Source organism: Python bivittatus, unplaced genomic scaffold (assembly GCF_059951505.1).
Source record: "Python bivittatus isolate LINGU-HERP-01145 unplaced genomic scaffold, Pbiv_v1 ctg000850_np1212, whole genome shotgun sequence".
Classification (NCBI taxonomy): Eukaryota; Metazoa; Chordata; class Lepidosauria; order Squamata; family Pythonidae; genus Python; species Python bivittatus.
In genome coordinates, this window is record NW_028277112.1 from 28437464 (window position 1) to 28453780 (window position 16317).

A 16317-nucleotide genomic window follows, 5' to 3' on the forward strand; every position below is an offset into this window, starting at 1 on the left:
ATGTTAATGATTCTCAGTCTCTGACCAAATTATAAAAATAAAAAATTGTTTTTCTAAATGAGGAAAGGCAATGACTTGCATTATGTTAAGTCTGCTCTACTGAAAACAGATCAGGAAATTAAAAAAAATAGTTTTGCTATATTATGACCTGAAGTTAGAGAACCTCTTAATAGTCATGTAGATAAATTAGCTCTAAAATATATCTGGGCATATCAGAATGATGTACTCGCAACAGCAGTGACAGAAGAATATTACCAGAAAATATAAATGAAAAATCATATCTGCTCTTGCAGATTTGATCAAGCAGAATCTTTATCTCATCTCCTTCTATAGTCCTCTTATTAAATCTATTCTTATTGTCTCTCCACTACCTGAACTCCTAGGCAACACTAACAACTTTTATCTAATATCAGATAGTTCATCATACGTTGCCAAAAGCTGTGCTACAGTTTCCTATCTTCAAAGGTTAACAATTGTTCAGTGCCAAATACAGAAGAATTGTGGCCTTTTTTCTTTAATTCTTACTTTATTCTTTCTACTTTATCTATTTCCTTTTAAGGACTGAATGTTACACTTTTGATAGTGCTAATCTTGTGATGGTTATAGAAGGAAATGAAATATTTTCCATTGGTACAAGTACAGGTAGTCCTTTGGTTACAATGGCAATTGGGACCGGGATTGCAATCGCTAAGTGATGTGGTTGTAAAGCACAATGTCACATGACTGCATTGCTTAGCAACAACAATCCCAGGCAGTCCCGGTTACCATTGGAACCCCAAGATGTGCAGGCATTAAGCAGGAAGAGGCAGGAGTCCCAAGTAAAGAATGTGGGGTGCCAAGGGAGGGGTGGCCAGGGAAGGCCAGCACAGGCTGTGTGCGAGTCAGAAGAGACTGGGGGAGGGCCTGGGAGGGCTGGCACAGGGGCAATTAGACTTCAGCTTCTTCTGCTATCTTCTAGAAATGTCATGTTTCCTTCCATTGTATCTTATACCACTTCACTAATCTTCCTAACTCAATATTCTCTATAACGATTGGAAGTGTGTTTCCAGGGTTTCAGGCATATTCTCAATTGCTATATACAAGCTTTCACCAAACAAAGAAAAAATTTGGCCTTTGATCATGGCTTGTCAGGGACTGGATCTCAGACTAATTATAGCCTAAGTACCAGTATATCCATTTTATGATCAACCTGCGAAGTATGGCATTCTGTTCCTGTATATATTCCTATATGATAATATCAGCTCAACACATGTAATTACTAGATTTAGTTTTCCCTAAAGTACTCTGGTGGACAGAATCCTTACATTTTCTATAATCAGACTATTAGCAAAGCTAGAGAAACTAGCTTTAGGAATCTGACAGATAAAAGATTAGAATAATGATGATTAATAATGTATTTCTTAATTAAATAAAAAATGATTGATATAACTGAAAAGAGAAGGCATTACTGAAGGCCTCATTATTTCAGCAACATGGGCTATTATAGATTTTAGGAAATGAAATTTAAGAATGTGCATCATGAAAAATACACAAAAATGAAAGCTAAGTCAGGTACTGAATGCAATTCTTGAAAAACTATTGGAGAAAGGAAGTATACATTTTAGTAAGCAGAAATAAATGTCAGTGAGTAATTACTCTTTAGGATTCAGGTTGCATATAATTATTATAGATATGATACCCTGTTATGAAGCCTGATCCCTCCCTTCTTCCTTCATGGTATGTCTATTTCCATAAAGATACAACCCAAAGAAACTTAGAAAAAGCTTCTAGAGGCAGCTGAAAGGGCTAATCAAATTATCCTATATTTGAAAGAAATACAGTATAGACAATATAAAAATAGAGGTACTGAACATTTTATGGTTCTGTTTCTAAGGACAGCTCCCAATAAACAAACTAACATAAACATTTAATCCGTTAATGTATTTTAGAATACAAACTTGGAGTTTTCTCTCAAAAATATAATTTTCCTGCAAACAAAACGGCAAAACTAATTAAGTTTAGCTTCCAATGGGTGCACTTTTCAAAATACTTTTACTTCTTTCTCATGTCTGAATGTTTAGGTCTGTTGGGTCTCGCTGCCTGAAGCATTTGAGGCGTAAAACTGCATTATACAAATAAGGGGTTTTTGTGTTGCTCTCTTCCTCTGTACCCCCATCACCAGATCCAACTGGAAACTGCTGAAATCAGTAAAAATTTGGTGTCACCCCTTTTTATACATACGGAGTCTTTAAAATCATTTTACCATTTGTACTGACTTCTTTCTTTGTAGATTTAAACATGTTTCCAGTTCTCCTTCCCAATTTGTTGAGCACAGTCTCTTTGTTCAATGACTCATTAACCTTGTAACATTTTTAATAGCAGTGATGGTGGTGATATTTTAAAGTGAAAGAATGCTGTGCAGTCATTCAGAATCCTTACAGAAACTACAAATAATTGTTTTTTTCTTATTAGGAGCTTCATTTATATTAAATTGTACAGTAGTAGCAGTCTTAAAGAATAAATAAAAATAGCTTGTCAAAGCAAAGCAAAATAATGTGTTTGCCATATTTTATATAAGGTCTGACATACTGCTAGTTAAGTCTGCCAAACTTTATGCCATCTTGTAACAGCGTCAATGGTGCGCTTAACAGGTTTACTGTCTCTGGGATCCTACTGATTTATCCTTTTCCTGAAATGATAACATTGTTCATTGGTAGTAGGCATTGTTTACTTTATAAACACAGTAGACATTTGTCCCCATTTATTAAGAGGTCCTTAAAAAGTAGCTGTTATATTTAGACATGTTCCTCAGAGGGACATGTGGTAATATCTGTCTCATATTTTTTAGCCCCATTAAGGCATATTTATTTTTTTTATTTATTATTAAATTTATATGCCACCCATCTCTCCCAGAGGATGACTCTGGGAGGCTATATATAATTATTATTTATATATAAAATAATAATAATCAAGGAGCTGTGATTGTGTAGTAAATGTTCACCAAGGAATCATCCTTTAGTTTAGTATCATTTGCTCACCTAACTTACTTTCAAATCAAAGAGCATATGAACTATATAAAAGGGAAATATAATACATGGAAAACTGATTATGAGTAGTAGTGTACAAAATGCTTCTAGTTCAAACTGCTTAAAATTTAGAGCTTGAAACATATCCAAAATGATTGAGACAGCCTTTTTTAAATGCAAAAAGTTGTTTCAAACTCAAAACAATAGTTAAAACCTGAAATGAACCATTTGAATTTGAAACATTTTGCACATCTCTAATAATAAATATACAAGAATACTGCACAAGTCTATAATGCAGAAATTAAAACTATCTTAATTAACAAATGCACAGTACAGTTCTTTTTGCTTCATATTTTCTTTGTAGTATGTGAATCTAATTTCATTCTTTCCCAAGCACGTTAATTTCATTATAACATCAGTGCAACCTAATAAATACTTGACACTTAAACAAATATTTGTTATTTTAAACTTATAGTAAACAGTATACAAAGGAACAAATCTCATCTGGCTTGAATAATTTGTTCTAAGATATTTCACAGCAGGGAAATTTCTAATGTCAGTAAACTATTTTGGCTTACCTTGACATGCTCCAGTGCGGATGTTTGGGATAAAACCACGACGACATGGTTGGGGTTGAGCAGGGCACATTTCACAAGGATGGCCCCATGCACGTCCAATAGTTGCACAACAAAGAGTCTTCGTGCAAACAATACCAGCTAGCTGGCCTTGACACATCTGGTTGCTGACTTGAATAAAACAAGGGCCTGTCCTATAATCTGGAAATTAAAAGGAAACATTTTAAGGCATGGGCAGTGGTCTTCCATCCCATATGTTTAAACACAGGAATCTTTCAATCTAGTTCAGATATCTGATGCAATAATCTGTTCCCCATTAATGCTCATGTCCCAATAAACCAGTGATCTCTAAGGTCCAAGGACATGAATTTTTTATATTTTCCTTTTAAGCACCAAAAAATTAAAAGAAACTCTAGTCTTAGTGTACTTTGTCTATCTTTTCAATTAACAGAAGGACTTAATACAAATCTCCACTATAAAATACCCTGCTATCATAAGAGGCATCATACAACTTACAGTATGCCAAATTTCAGAACATTGCTTTTTTAACAAAAAAACCCAACCTCCCACAACCCAACCTCCCACAAGAGCAGCTGTGTAAGAACATTATTCAAATGAGCACAAACGCACTGCAGTAACCCAGAGCAGCAGAAAAAAAGAAACAGACCACCTATACAACATCTTCCAACAAAATGGATATCCATGCAACTTTATCAAAAAGTGCCTGACCACTCAACCTACTGCAGCACAACCAACACAAGCTATGAAAAGGGTAACACTGCCATACATCAGAAACGTCTCAGAAACAACCAACAGACTGTTACAACCACATGGCATCTCTGTAGCACACAAACCAACTAAAGTCTTTCAAAACATCTTAAGTAAAGTAAAAGAGCCAGTAGCCCAAGACGAAAAAACAGGAGTCATCTACAATATACAGAGTAAGGACTGTAACAACCACTATGTAGAACAGACGGGCAGACGGCTAGCAGAACGCATCCATGAACACCAACCAGCAGTAGTAGACATGATGAAAACTCCTTAATCTCACCACACATGGACAGACTTAACCATAGTTTCAACTGGGAAACTGTCAGAATCTTAGATCAAGCTAAATCCAAAAATGCGACGGAATTCCTGGAAGCTTGGTATTCAGACAAGTCAGCCATCAACAGGCACATAGAGATAAACAACATCTACACACTATTCAAAAGAGACAATAAAAAGGAAAACAAAAGACCAGAATATCTCCTCACCAGTAATGAACACCCAGATAAACTGAGATTAACACCAGGATTAACATCAGACAATCAAGCATTAAATAATACCCTAATCAAGGAACTACCAACTCATACAGACAGTCAAGCAGTAAACAACAGTCTAATCAAGAAACTACCAGGAAGAAAACCACACCCCTACCAACACTGACAGGGCAAGCTACTATATATAAACAGAGAGCAAAGCCCACTCCCTTCTAGCACTGAAGATGTTACCTAGCCAGGTAACGAAACGTCTGCAAGAAAACAGTCAAGCTCAGAGAACCCCAAGGACTCCACAGTTCAACCCTGAGCTACATATATTCTCTTCTATTGCTTTTTTATTACTTCAATTTTCTTTAATATATATACATATGTATAAGCAGGTTAAAGATGATTAATATGAATAAGATATTTGAGAAAATGTTCATGTGAAAAAAGTTGACCATTTGAGAAAAAATTTAGTATAGCCATAATACTGATATTTAAATATTTACAAGACCAGAAATTTAACAAATAAAGGATTATATCTTTATTTGTGTAGTTAAAGAAGGAGAACATTTGTTTTACAAATTATAACCAGATTATTTTAACGTTCTATCCTGTTATTGATTTTAAAAACAGATACTTAATGCTTTTGCACATGGTGAAAAATACTGTTAATAATGTAACTAAAATACATTCTCCCCCATCATTAGATGATGTCTATATATATTCAAACCAACATGGATATACTTTCCAGGATCATACCTCCCATAGTTTAGCTTTATGATAAACTGAAGGTCCCATTATCAGATTAGGTTCTTCAGTCTGAATTTCCCTTTTTGGTGGTTATTCATTTCACAGAATTATAACATTTGAATAATATTCATTTATCTTTGAATGACTAGCTAAGTGTCAAGATTGGAACCTTGCCATGTTGTGAAGCTCCATAGAGACTCCTTGTAAGCTGCAGAAGTGGGATGTGATTTCCTAACATTATGTTACACTTTTTAGTTTTTCAGCTGAAAAACAGCTTCACATTATATTGAAAGATAATTTTTAAAAAATGAATAGAAATTGAAGTTCTGTAAATGTAAAATTATGGAAAAAATCATATTTTTACTAACATCCGACTTGAATGTACGATAAATTATACCAAGACAATAGCACAGAGCTCAATCATGTATCAGCAACACACTAGTGCAAATACTTAGATCAATAATTACATTATTTCAATCTAAAGCCCTTTTCAGACAATAAGAGTGAATCAGTTAGAACTTTATGGAATGAATGAGGATTCTTGGTCACATGAAATACCTATAAGCATTCTTTCCTTCTTCAGATATTCAATCCTCTAACACAAGAATAAGGACAGCCATTGCAAGTTATAGGTGGGAACCGTTAAGACTTTATTCTAACTATACTTATAATGACTACCTTTTTAAACTAGGTAGCAGTGCTTTATTTAATGCAGCACCTCCTGGTAGCATTCTTCTGTATGTCATATAATTTACTGTGGGGTTATCCCTGGAATCTTTGAATTGAAGGAATAAGTGTGTTGTCCATATATAAAATTGATTAAGGGGAAGGGGAGGGTTCTGGCTGGAATGCCTTGTGTCCACTGCTTCTTCCACCTGTCTTCTTTCTACAAAATAAAGAAACTATAAAGGACAAAAAGCAAGAATAGCTACACTACTGATCAGAGTATAGGGAGTCTTTCATGTAAAACAGGCTCCTTATGATACTGATGAGTTCCAAAAGTCAATACATGCTAAAAATAAATAAATAAAAGTGCCATTGGCCAAATATAACATTGTTTTACTGGCAGGGTGCAAGTTCTAGGATTTGAAAGCTGCCACCTGTCACAAAATGGCTTAGCAATGCTTCTTGTGAAAAGGATCTCAGAACTAGAATTGATTACAAACTTACTACGAATCAGCAAGAATCATGGTTGTGAAAATGGAAATTCAGTTTAGGCTGCATTAATACAAATTTCAAAATAATAGGAACTTTCACTCTAGTCAACATTGTACAGACCCCACCTTGAGTGCTGTCTCTAGCTTTACCAAAAGGAGTGGGAAGGCTTTACAAAAGATAAGTAAGGATGATTAGGGGATTATAAATAAGACCTATGAAGGAAAAAAATAAGGGAAAGGAATATGTTTAGACTGGGGAGTGGAGGGCTTGAATTCTTGGCTTGAATTGGACAACTGTTGGTTGTTGACATCACTACTTTCAGAAACTCCCACACTCAGATTCTAAGTTTGTTCCATTGACAGGAAGGTATCCTAAGTACCATCCAAAGGTCTGTCTTTTGTTGAAATTCTTCTCCAAAATACTTTGAGATGGACGTTTTCATTGCATTTACAATAGTTCATTCTGATAATTTTACAGGACATCAAGATTGCTATCATTTTGTCACCATTTCATGTTTTATCTTTTTGCCATTTTTTAAAATTCAGATAATTTGAAAGGAAAAGAATAAAAATGCAATTATCCAATGACATTCCAGAGGACTTTTTTTTTAGGGAGGGATGACTTCAACATCAACATTGACCCTTCCACTCCTGCCCTACTCACAATCCAAGAATGCAGAAAAAAAATTAGCTCCAGAATTTCAAATTACTATGTGTCTACCATCTGATAAATTGCTCTGACCCTTGTTTCTATCTTTTTTATGTTTTCCCTTATGAATAGAAGAAACATTTTATTTGAGTATGTACAGAAGTGGGCTATTTAGCTCAAAAATATTATTAAAAAATATTATAGTACTTGAGGAACAGAAAATGATGCAAATTGCAAGCAATAGTTTTCTAGAAATTCCAGGCTGTATCATTGTCATTTAAGGATAATTATTTTACTCATTAAACTATGTTCACATACAGTTCTTAAACATTTATTGTGAAACATAGTTTCCTTCATTGTGATACTGATGTTATGAATGGAAAAGTCAATAAAGGGTACTGAATATCTGTAGTATTTTAAATTCAGGAATTCCTATTATTTATTTTAAAATGATACACACATATACATACAGAGTATGTGCTCACAAGCATTGGATTGGGGAAACTGAACAAAACAAATCAGAGTGATAAAGAGATATTGCACAGCCTTTAATGATTTGCTATTGGTGTGTATATGGTGACTTCTTTACAATAAGACACATACCAGGACTGAATTACATTGAGTCATAAGCAGCCAATATAATTAAATACAAGAGAATGCTTATATCTGGATATAGTCCAAATGTTGTTACTGAAAACTAAGCAACTAAGGAAAGAGCTTTGGGGGTGACGTCCCTCTTGTGGAATGTCTTCCCTAAAGAGATGTATCTGGCATCTCTATTACAATCTTTCTGGCACCCATCTGAAGTGTTCACTTTCCCAGGCAAATTAATATGAAAAAATGCCATTACCTTTTGTACTTTCTAAAGTTCTCATGATTTAAATGAAATTTATGATATAGAAACATATGTTTTGTTTCCAAAAAACCCCTTCCATTTTTTCTAGATTTTATTCAAAAGAAGCAAAATGTATGTCTTTCACACCAAGAACAGAACTAACCACAGCTAACAGTTTAATAATGAATATAAAAGTTTATATAGAAAATTTACTTGGGAGAGTCTCAAAAAAACTTCTACTTTCTTGTAACATAACAGTTAAGTATACTGTAATAATTCCAGTGATTAGTTACTGTTCAACCTTCTATCTTCAGCCTGGAAATTAATCTGGTAGAAATCAAGATAGCTGAACAAGCAGTCACGCTTTATCATACTACTGATTCTAAGAGGCTATTGTGAAGGAAAGCTACATGTGGTATATATTATGTAAAACACTTAATTCCAATTACCTTATAAAATACATAAGTTTAGTATTTAAACGAACAACAACATAATAAATATTGGCATGATAAATTCTTTAAATTTACAATTCTGAATAGAGATACTAAGCAGTAGGTAGAGCATCTTATAAAATTTACAATATTAGATGTACACATTGTAACATACATTACTAAAGAATAATGTAATGTAATGTAATGTAATGTAATGTAATGTAATGTAATATTATAATATAATATAATATAATATAATATAATATAATATAATATAATATAATATAATATTGTTGTTGTTTAGTCATTAAGTCGTGTCCGACTCTTCGTGACCCCATGAACCATATTGAGCCAGGCCTTCCTGTCCTTCACTGCCTCCCTGAGTTTGCTCAGTTTCATGCTCATTGCTTCAGTGATGCTATCTAACCATCTCATCCTCTGCCGTCCTCTTCTCCTTTTGCCTTCAATCTTTCCCAGCATCAGGGTCTTCTCCAAAGAGATCTCTCTTCGCATTAGGTGACCAAAGTATCTGAGCTTGAGCTTCATTATCGATCCTTCCAATGAGCAATCAGGGTTGATTTCCTTTAAGATTGACTGGTTTGACCTCCTAGCAGTCCAGGGGACTCTCAAGAGTCTTCTCCAGCACCACAGTTCAAAGGCATCAATTCTTCGGCGCTCAATAATATAATATTGAGTAATAATATAATATTGAGTATATATTGAGTATATATATAATAATATAATATTGATTATATTAATCAATATTAATATAATAATATAGTTAAGTTACCAACATTGATTTACTCTCTATTAGCACTTAGTCTCTCTGTTTCATATAATGTAAAACTTATATTTTTCTTTAGGAAAATGTATAGAATATTGCTGAACTTGATTGCTGACATACCATTCTTCTTTGCAACCTAGTAAGACTGAAAACCTAATTCAAAGATATGCTGGCTGTAAGGAATTCGGGAGAGGAGTAAGTAATCCTCTTCTGCCAGCAAAAATCCCTTTCTGCCAGCATGTAGCAACTTTCCTTTGCTTAATCCCAAAGACATGCCAATGGAGAGTTCTGCTAGCATAGATATGAGACTCCCAATCTTCTGTAGAGTTTATAGTAATATGATTGGAATGGAAGTAACTGGGTTTTTTTTGTTATTTCGTTTGCTGTGGGATTTTTAAGATTGAGTATAGGAACAAGGACCAACTATGAGGAAAAATACTTATATATTCAAAGAGTGATCATAATTGTTTCTTATCAAACTGAATCAAAAGGAATTGGTGAAATACATATATGGATAAATAAACAAACCAATTGGGGAGGGATAATCAAAAAAGATACCACAAGGTCTAGTGTTTGGCCCTTAATAGTCAACATTTTTATTAATGATATAGATGATGAGAGGGAGTCAATTACCAAATTTGCAGATAACGCAAAATTGGGTGGGATAACAAAGATGGTAGAAGACATTTGAATAATTTTGAAGAGAAATAGAGTGAAAACAATAGAATGAAATTTGACAGAGACCACTGTAAAGTTCTCCATGTAAGAAACAGAAATCAAATACTAGGTACAGAACAGGTAGTAGTTGGCTTTACAACAGTCCTTTTGAAAAAGATCTCAGAACAGTAGTTGATTATAAACTCAATATGAATCAACAGAGTGCAAAAAAAAAAAAGGCAAATGATGTTTTTGGCTGTATTAATAGAATTATAATTTGTATCTACTTTATTCTGCATTGGTAAGACTCCAAGTCACCAGTTTTGAACACCATACTATTAAGGAGGATTCAGACAACTGAAACCATTTCAAAGAAGGGAGACAGAAATCATCAGGAGCCCAGAAATCAAATTCTATTAAGAGAAATTAGTGGAACTAGGACTGTTTATGATATATATGATAATACTATTCAAGGAATGTCACAAAGAATTAAGACCTCTTCTTCATCATCCCAGAGTACAATATGTGTAATAACAGATTTAACTTACTACAGAAAAGCAGATTCTATTTGAACAGTATGAAAGACTTTCTGGTAGTAAGAGCAGTTTAGCACTGGAACCAATTACCCAAAAAGGAGTTTTGCTCCCCCACAAGGTGTATTCCAGCATAAGTTAAGCAGTCATCAAGTCAGGAATACTTTAGTTTGGATTGCTGCATGGGGCACTATACAATGAACCATAAACTAACCAAGCATGCAGAGTTCTATTTCATTTATATATTTACTAATATTTCTATGCTGATCCATTCCCAATGGCTCAGAGTGCCATACACGGGGGAAAACAGAAGATTAAAATCAACACAACACTTAACAGTATGCATTATAATGGCACTGACCAACATGGTTATATACCAACATCTCCCAAATGCTTTCTCTCAGAGCCATGTTATTACTCTTTACATAAATTAATTAGGGAGGCAGTTCTTTATACATTAGGATAAACTGATCCATAAGAGGGACAACACCATTGATAAGATGCTTCTACAGGTCCATATAGATGGAACTCTTTTATAGATAAGATCTTCCACAGGGCCTCTCTCTCATATCTTACCAATGCTCTCTTATATCTTACCAATGAGCAGATTCACTCTGGAGTAGCCAATCTCAGAGATAACCAGGCCCTGAGCCAAGTATGGTTTTAAAGGTGACAACTAGCAACTTCAATTGCATCCAGAAGCTAGCCAATAGCCAATGTGGTTCCTGAAGAAGCATTACATGACCAGATCATGAAGCCAAGGCTGCTGTATGCTGAACCATGTTCAGCAGACAATCTGCTGTGAAAAATGTTCACGCCATGAACCATGTTCACAGACAGATAATCCCAGGCAAAATGCAATGCCTCTACACAGTCAAAATACTTTTTCCTCTGAAGCACTGTACAACTCTACATTATCTTGCTTAACAGATACAGGGATCTGCTATCTGCTCGTTCTTTAAAAAAAATGATGAAATTCCAAATGGAATAATATCAATCTCATGTTACAAAGTGCTGTAACATTTAGCACTATAGCACTTAACTGGAAACATTCTGATTTTAGGCACATTTATTTCTGATTTTGTAGTTCTTACCTCTTTCACATTGAGGGCCTGTGAATCCATATACACATGCACAACGATTTGGTCCAATGCAGCGGCCTCCGTTCTGGCATCCATGTTCACAGACAGCTGTGTTTAAATAAATATTATGTCATTCGAGGACTATTAAGAAATTGGATATTGACATTAATCATTATTTCTAACGGAGAAGGCTTAGAATAAATTGAATTGGGAGAATTTGCTTATATTAATTAATTAATTCATACAATTTTAAGTCTGGGAGAATAGCCAAGCCTTTACTTCTTGAACATCACCAGGGTGAGAGCCATTTGGATCTCTGGGTGGATCTCATTCCAGATGGCAGGTGCCACAACAGAGAAGGCATGCTTCCTGGATCTTGCTAGATGACACAGCCTGATCAATGAGTCCCAAAACATGCTAGGATACCTTGTGCTTACCCTCAAGCAATATAAATATCATTTGCAGTAGGTACTGACAAGACATAATTGAAAATATAAGTGGATTTTTGAGGAACACCTAAGTGAAGGTTCCTCCTCATGGCCACATTAGAGTGCTATCTTCCACTCTTCCATTTGTCATAAAAGTATGCAGGCATAAACCACACTGTTCTAACAGCTGAGGTCTATTGTGCTTCAGTAACAAGTCTGGCAAATGGTACTGTTCCTACCATTTTAAGGCAGGACAAATGAAGGAAAGCAACTGGTGGATTACTCTGCCTTTCTCTCCACTCACACTGAGCATCACTTTCTGATGGGAAAAGCAATCACCAATTGCTCTCATGAACCTGGGGGGAAGGGGGAGTCAGGTGCTTTAATGGCAAGTTTAGTCGCCATTGAGTTCCCCAAACAACATGTCTTATACGTACGGAGAAGGGTGAAGAACAAAGTGGGAAGGAGTGAATGATCAAACTCCATCCTCAACAAGCGCAGCAAGAGAATGAAAGCAGTGGTAGCAAGAAGTAACCTGTGGTAGAAGTAGCCTATGGAAAAGATCCAGCATATATAGTCCTTCTCTGAGGAAGCAGCGTAAAATTTGTAATGCATTCACTGGGGACAGAACCACCAACACAGCCAGCAAAACCCAGCCCTCTTTCCCAGTTAAAGCACAGCTCTAATACTCTTTCAAAAGACCCATGCATACAAGGAGTGACCATAACACCAGACAAGCACCAGACAAGTAGGTGTCAGTGAGGCATTATGCTCCCAGATGCATCTGTGGGAGTCAGGCATTCCTTTTCTTCTGCAATAAAAACCAAAAGGGCTACAGAGGGCAGCCCCTAGCAATCAGAGGAAAGAGGCATGTTCACATTAGCCTAAGTGGCAGTAAGTGTTTACTATATTGTTACCTGCACCATTCATTCATTCATTCATTCATTCATTCATTCATTCATTCATTCTTCATTAGATCAGAACAGCTACCATCTTATGCACCATAACCCTGAATGGCTCATAGATAGTAATACAACAATAAACATTAAAAAGCATAAGCTTCAATGTAATTACCGTTAATCCATTCTGGCGTGGAGGATAGGGAGGCGGCTATTGCTTGGAGGGAGAGTCCCCCTCCCTACGACCACGTGTCAGGGGCAGAAAAATGGCCGCGGACCACGTGTCAGGGGCGGAAAATGGCCACGGACCACGTGTCAGGGGCGGAAAAATGGCCATGGACCACATGTCAGGGGTGGAAAATGGCAGCGGACCACGTGTCAGGGGCGGAAAATGGCCACGGACCACATGTCAGGGGCGGAAAAATGGCCGCGGGCTGTGTCACAGGAGGGAAAATGGCCGCGTATCCTGTTTGTACCCCGAGGCGGAGTTCGCAAACTGAGGTAAATTTTTGTAGCCGGAGCCGGTCGTAACCCGAAAAGTTAGTTAACAGAGGTGTTCGTAACCCAAGGTACCGCTGTATTTTAAGAAAGTTCAATCATTAAGTTGTTAATGTTGAATTTTATTTTTTTTTATCTGCACTCAATCGTTATTGATTCTGTGGCGACTGCCTGGACGAGTCCCTGCAGTTTTCAAGGCAAGGGTTTGCCAGTGCCTCCTTCCTAGAGCAGAGCCCAGCTGGCAAGCGCAGGACGTGGGGTTTCCGTTGCTTCGCGCCTTTTTCAGGCGTGCGTGGCTTCCGCGTTACCGGCAACTGCTCCCATCTCCTTTGCAAGGCGCTGCCAGCATTTTTCGTCCCACTGGGCTGAGAGTACCCATTTATCTACTCACATAAGTTTTCAAGCTGCTGGGTTGACAGGAGCTGGGGAGGAAGCAGGAGCTCACTCTGCTGCACGGAGCTGGGCTTGAACCGCTGAAGTGTCGACCATTTCTGGCCAGCAACTTTCAGCATCGTTAAGCTGCTGCACCACCACATCCCCTAATGTTGAATATACTTGCTGGAAATGAAGGGGGAAGTTTCTTACCTTTTTTGGAGGGATTTTTTTTTCTCTACAATTTATTAATATTTTTTTTCTTTTAATGAATTTTTATATTAGGTTCTTGTATTAGTTTTGTTTTATGTAATCTTTAATAAAATTATTGGGGAAAAATGAAAATTATAGTTAAATATATCACTTTTCTAATATTGAATATAAAAATTACATACGTCAAATACAGCCTATGCTTTTTAAATTTAAGTGTTCTGAAAGAATTTTCTGTAATAATTGATTTTGCACATCTGTCTGAAGTAAGAATTTCTACCATACAATGATTAAAGCTTAATTTGTTATGCTTTCTATATTCCCTAAGATTTTTGACCTGGCCTCTAAGAAAACAAGCATTTATATTCAGCAGAACCCATTCCCTTCTCTTGCAGATCTAGACATCTCAGGGGACATGACATTTGTTTGCAGTGCCACAGTGTCTGGGAAAAGAAGACAAAAAAAGCATAGATCTAGATAGTTAGAGGAGACAAATAATACTCAAAGTGAGGGAACTAAGGAAAAGACTGTGTTGACAAGATCAGAGTAAGTGTGGAAAAAAAAACAACGTAAATCATCCACAGTGCTGAAAAAATAATGGTACCAGCTTAAAGACATTTCTATCAAGGTTCATATATGTTTTGAGGCTACAAAACCATGATAACAAAACCTTGAGATTATGTATCTCATATGTAAAAACAGTGCTTCTAAAAAGAGTGTGAAAATTACACTGTCTATATTATACTTGAATGGTGGCATTTATATATTTTATTTCATATGTTTTATGTCAGGGTAACTGCATTATTTTAAGACTTTGTTTATTTAATTGGTTATTTACCAATAAAATAAATCAATAATTTTATTGCTTACTGTATTATTATTTTTATTGTGTTATTATTCTTATATTTATGATTTCAACAATACAGTAAACTGCTTGAAAAACTCTTGTCACTAAATGGATAAAAATATAATAAATAAATTTATTCTCTTACTGGCACAGTGTTGTCATTAATAACTAAGGGAAAATCTTCCAAAGCAAGAGTGAGTAGAACTAATGAAAGTACAAAAGTCTAAAAACACAGTCTTACAGACAGTCCTAAGTAGATGTACAAACTAGTGTTAAAATGGTCACCTTTTTACTCACAGACATACCTTCACCTGCACAATTGTGTGAATTAAAAAAAAAAATACAAGTTTTGAACAGGCATGAACCTTTTTTTCAAGTGCATATGTGTTAATTTAAACCCTGAATAATAGAACTTGACAAATTTGTATTGCTTATATAAAAATATCTTGCAATCTAAGAATACTCAGAATACTTGCCTATAAATTTAAAATTTGTCCCCATCATTCCAGTGTCTACACAACTGCTCCAACACTCTATAAAGTATGAAAAAATGATGGATGCGTGATCGCTGCTTTCCATTGTTACAGAACAGCTGCATTTATAACAAGTTTATAACTTCCTTAAGAAAGAGCTAAAGGTTATTTTGTTTCAGTTTTTTAGGCATTTTCCCAACTAAAGGCTCTAATAGCATATGGTCAGGTTTGGAAGGCATTCATTTTCCTGTGCCAAAAGAACAGATAAGTAAAAAGTGAAAAAAATATTTAAGCCATGGAAAAAGAGCGGATAAACAGCGTGGCAGAACTATTGTCTTGTATCTCAAAGTAAACATAAAAATGTATTTTTATAGCACGTTTTCCTGTTCTTTATCAGATCTCATTAAATGAATTGTTATTGTTCAGTAATTACCGTGGCATTATTTTTATATAAGTGGGTGAATTATGGCAGCAAGTGAACATCTTATGTAACAAATAATCTAAAAGATTATGTCTCCAAATACTTGTGAATTGAAATTCAATGATTCCAAGTGGGACTTGCTAAGAAATGTTACAATGTAATTTTATCTTGTTCACATTTTAATCAGTCATGCTTTTCTTCAAGATACTTCATACTATTCTTTTGTACCACCACTGCAACAGTCACAAAAATTTAATGATGAATCATGTTCATTTCTTATTGGGCTGTTTTACCCTTAAATAATCTCCTGGGGTTCCAGAAAGCTCCTAAGACCTGGCTCTGTTCCCAGACCTGGGGTTAATGTGTTTGTTAATGCATTTGTGGGGCCCTTGTTGTATTCGTACTGTTTATTGTTCTGGTTGCTTTAGTCTGGGCTGCCTTTTTATGTGTTTTAACTGTTTTGT

General features: G+C 35.5%; 1 protein-coding gene across 1 annotated transcript in view; it reads right to left on the reverse strand.

Annotated features, from left to right (window-relative positions):
- The window catches only part of FBN2 (fibrillin 2), a 152697-nt gene that overhangs the window by 124268 nt on the left and 12112 nt on the right, over window positions 1-16317 (reverse strand). Inside the window, exons 5-6 of the mRNA XM_025177307.2 lie at window positions 11718-11813; window positions 3584-3781 (exon numbers count right to left, since the gene is read on the reverse strand). Of these exons, the coding sequence (XP_025033075.1) occupies window positions 3584-3781; window positions 11718-11813 (294 nt within the window). The remainder of the gene's footprint in view (window positions 1-3583; window positions 3782-11717; window positions 11814-16317) is intronic.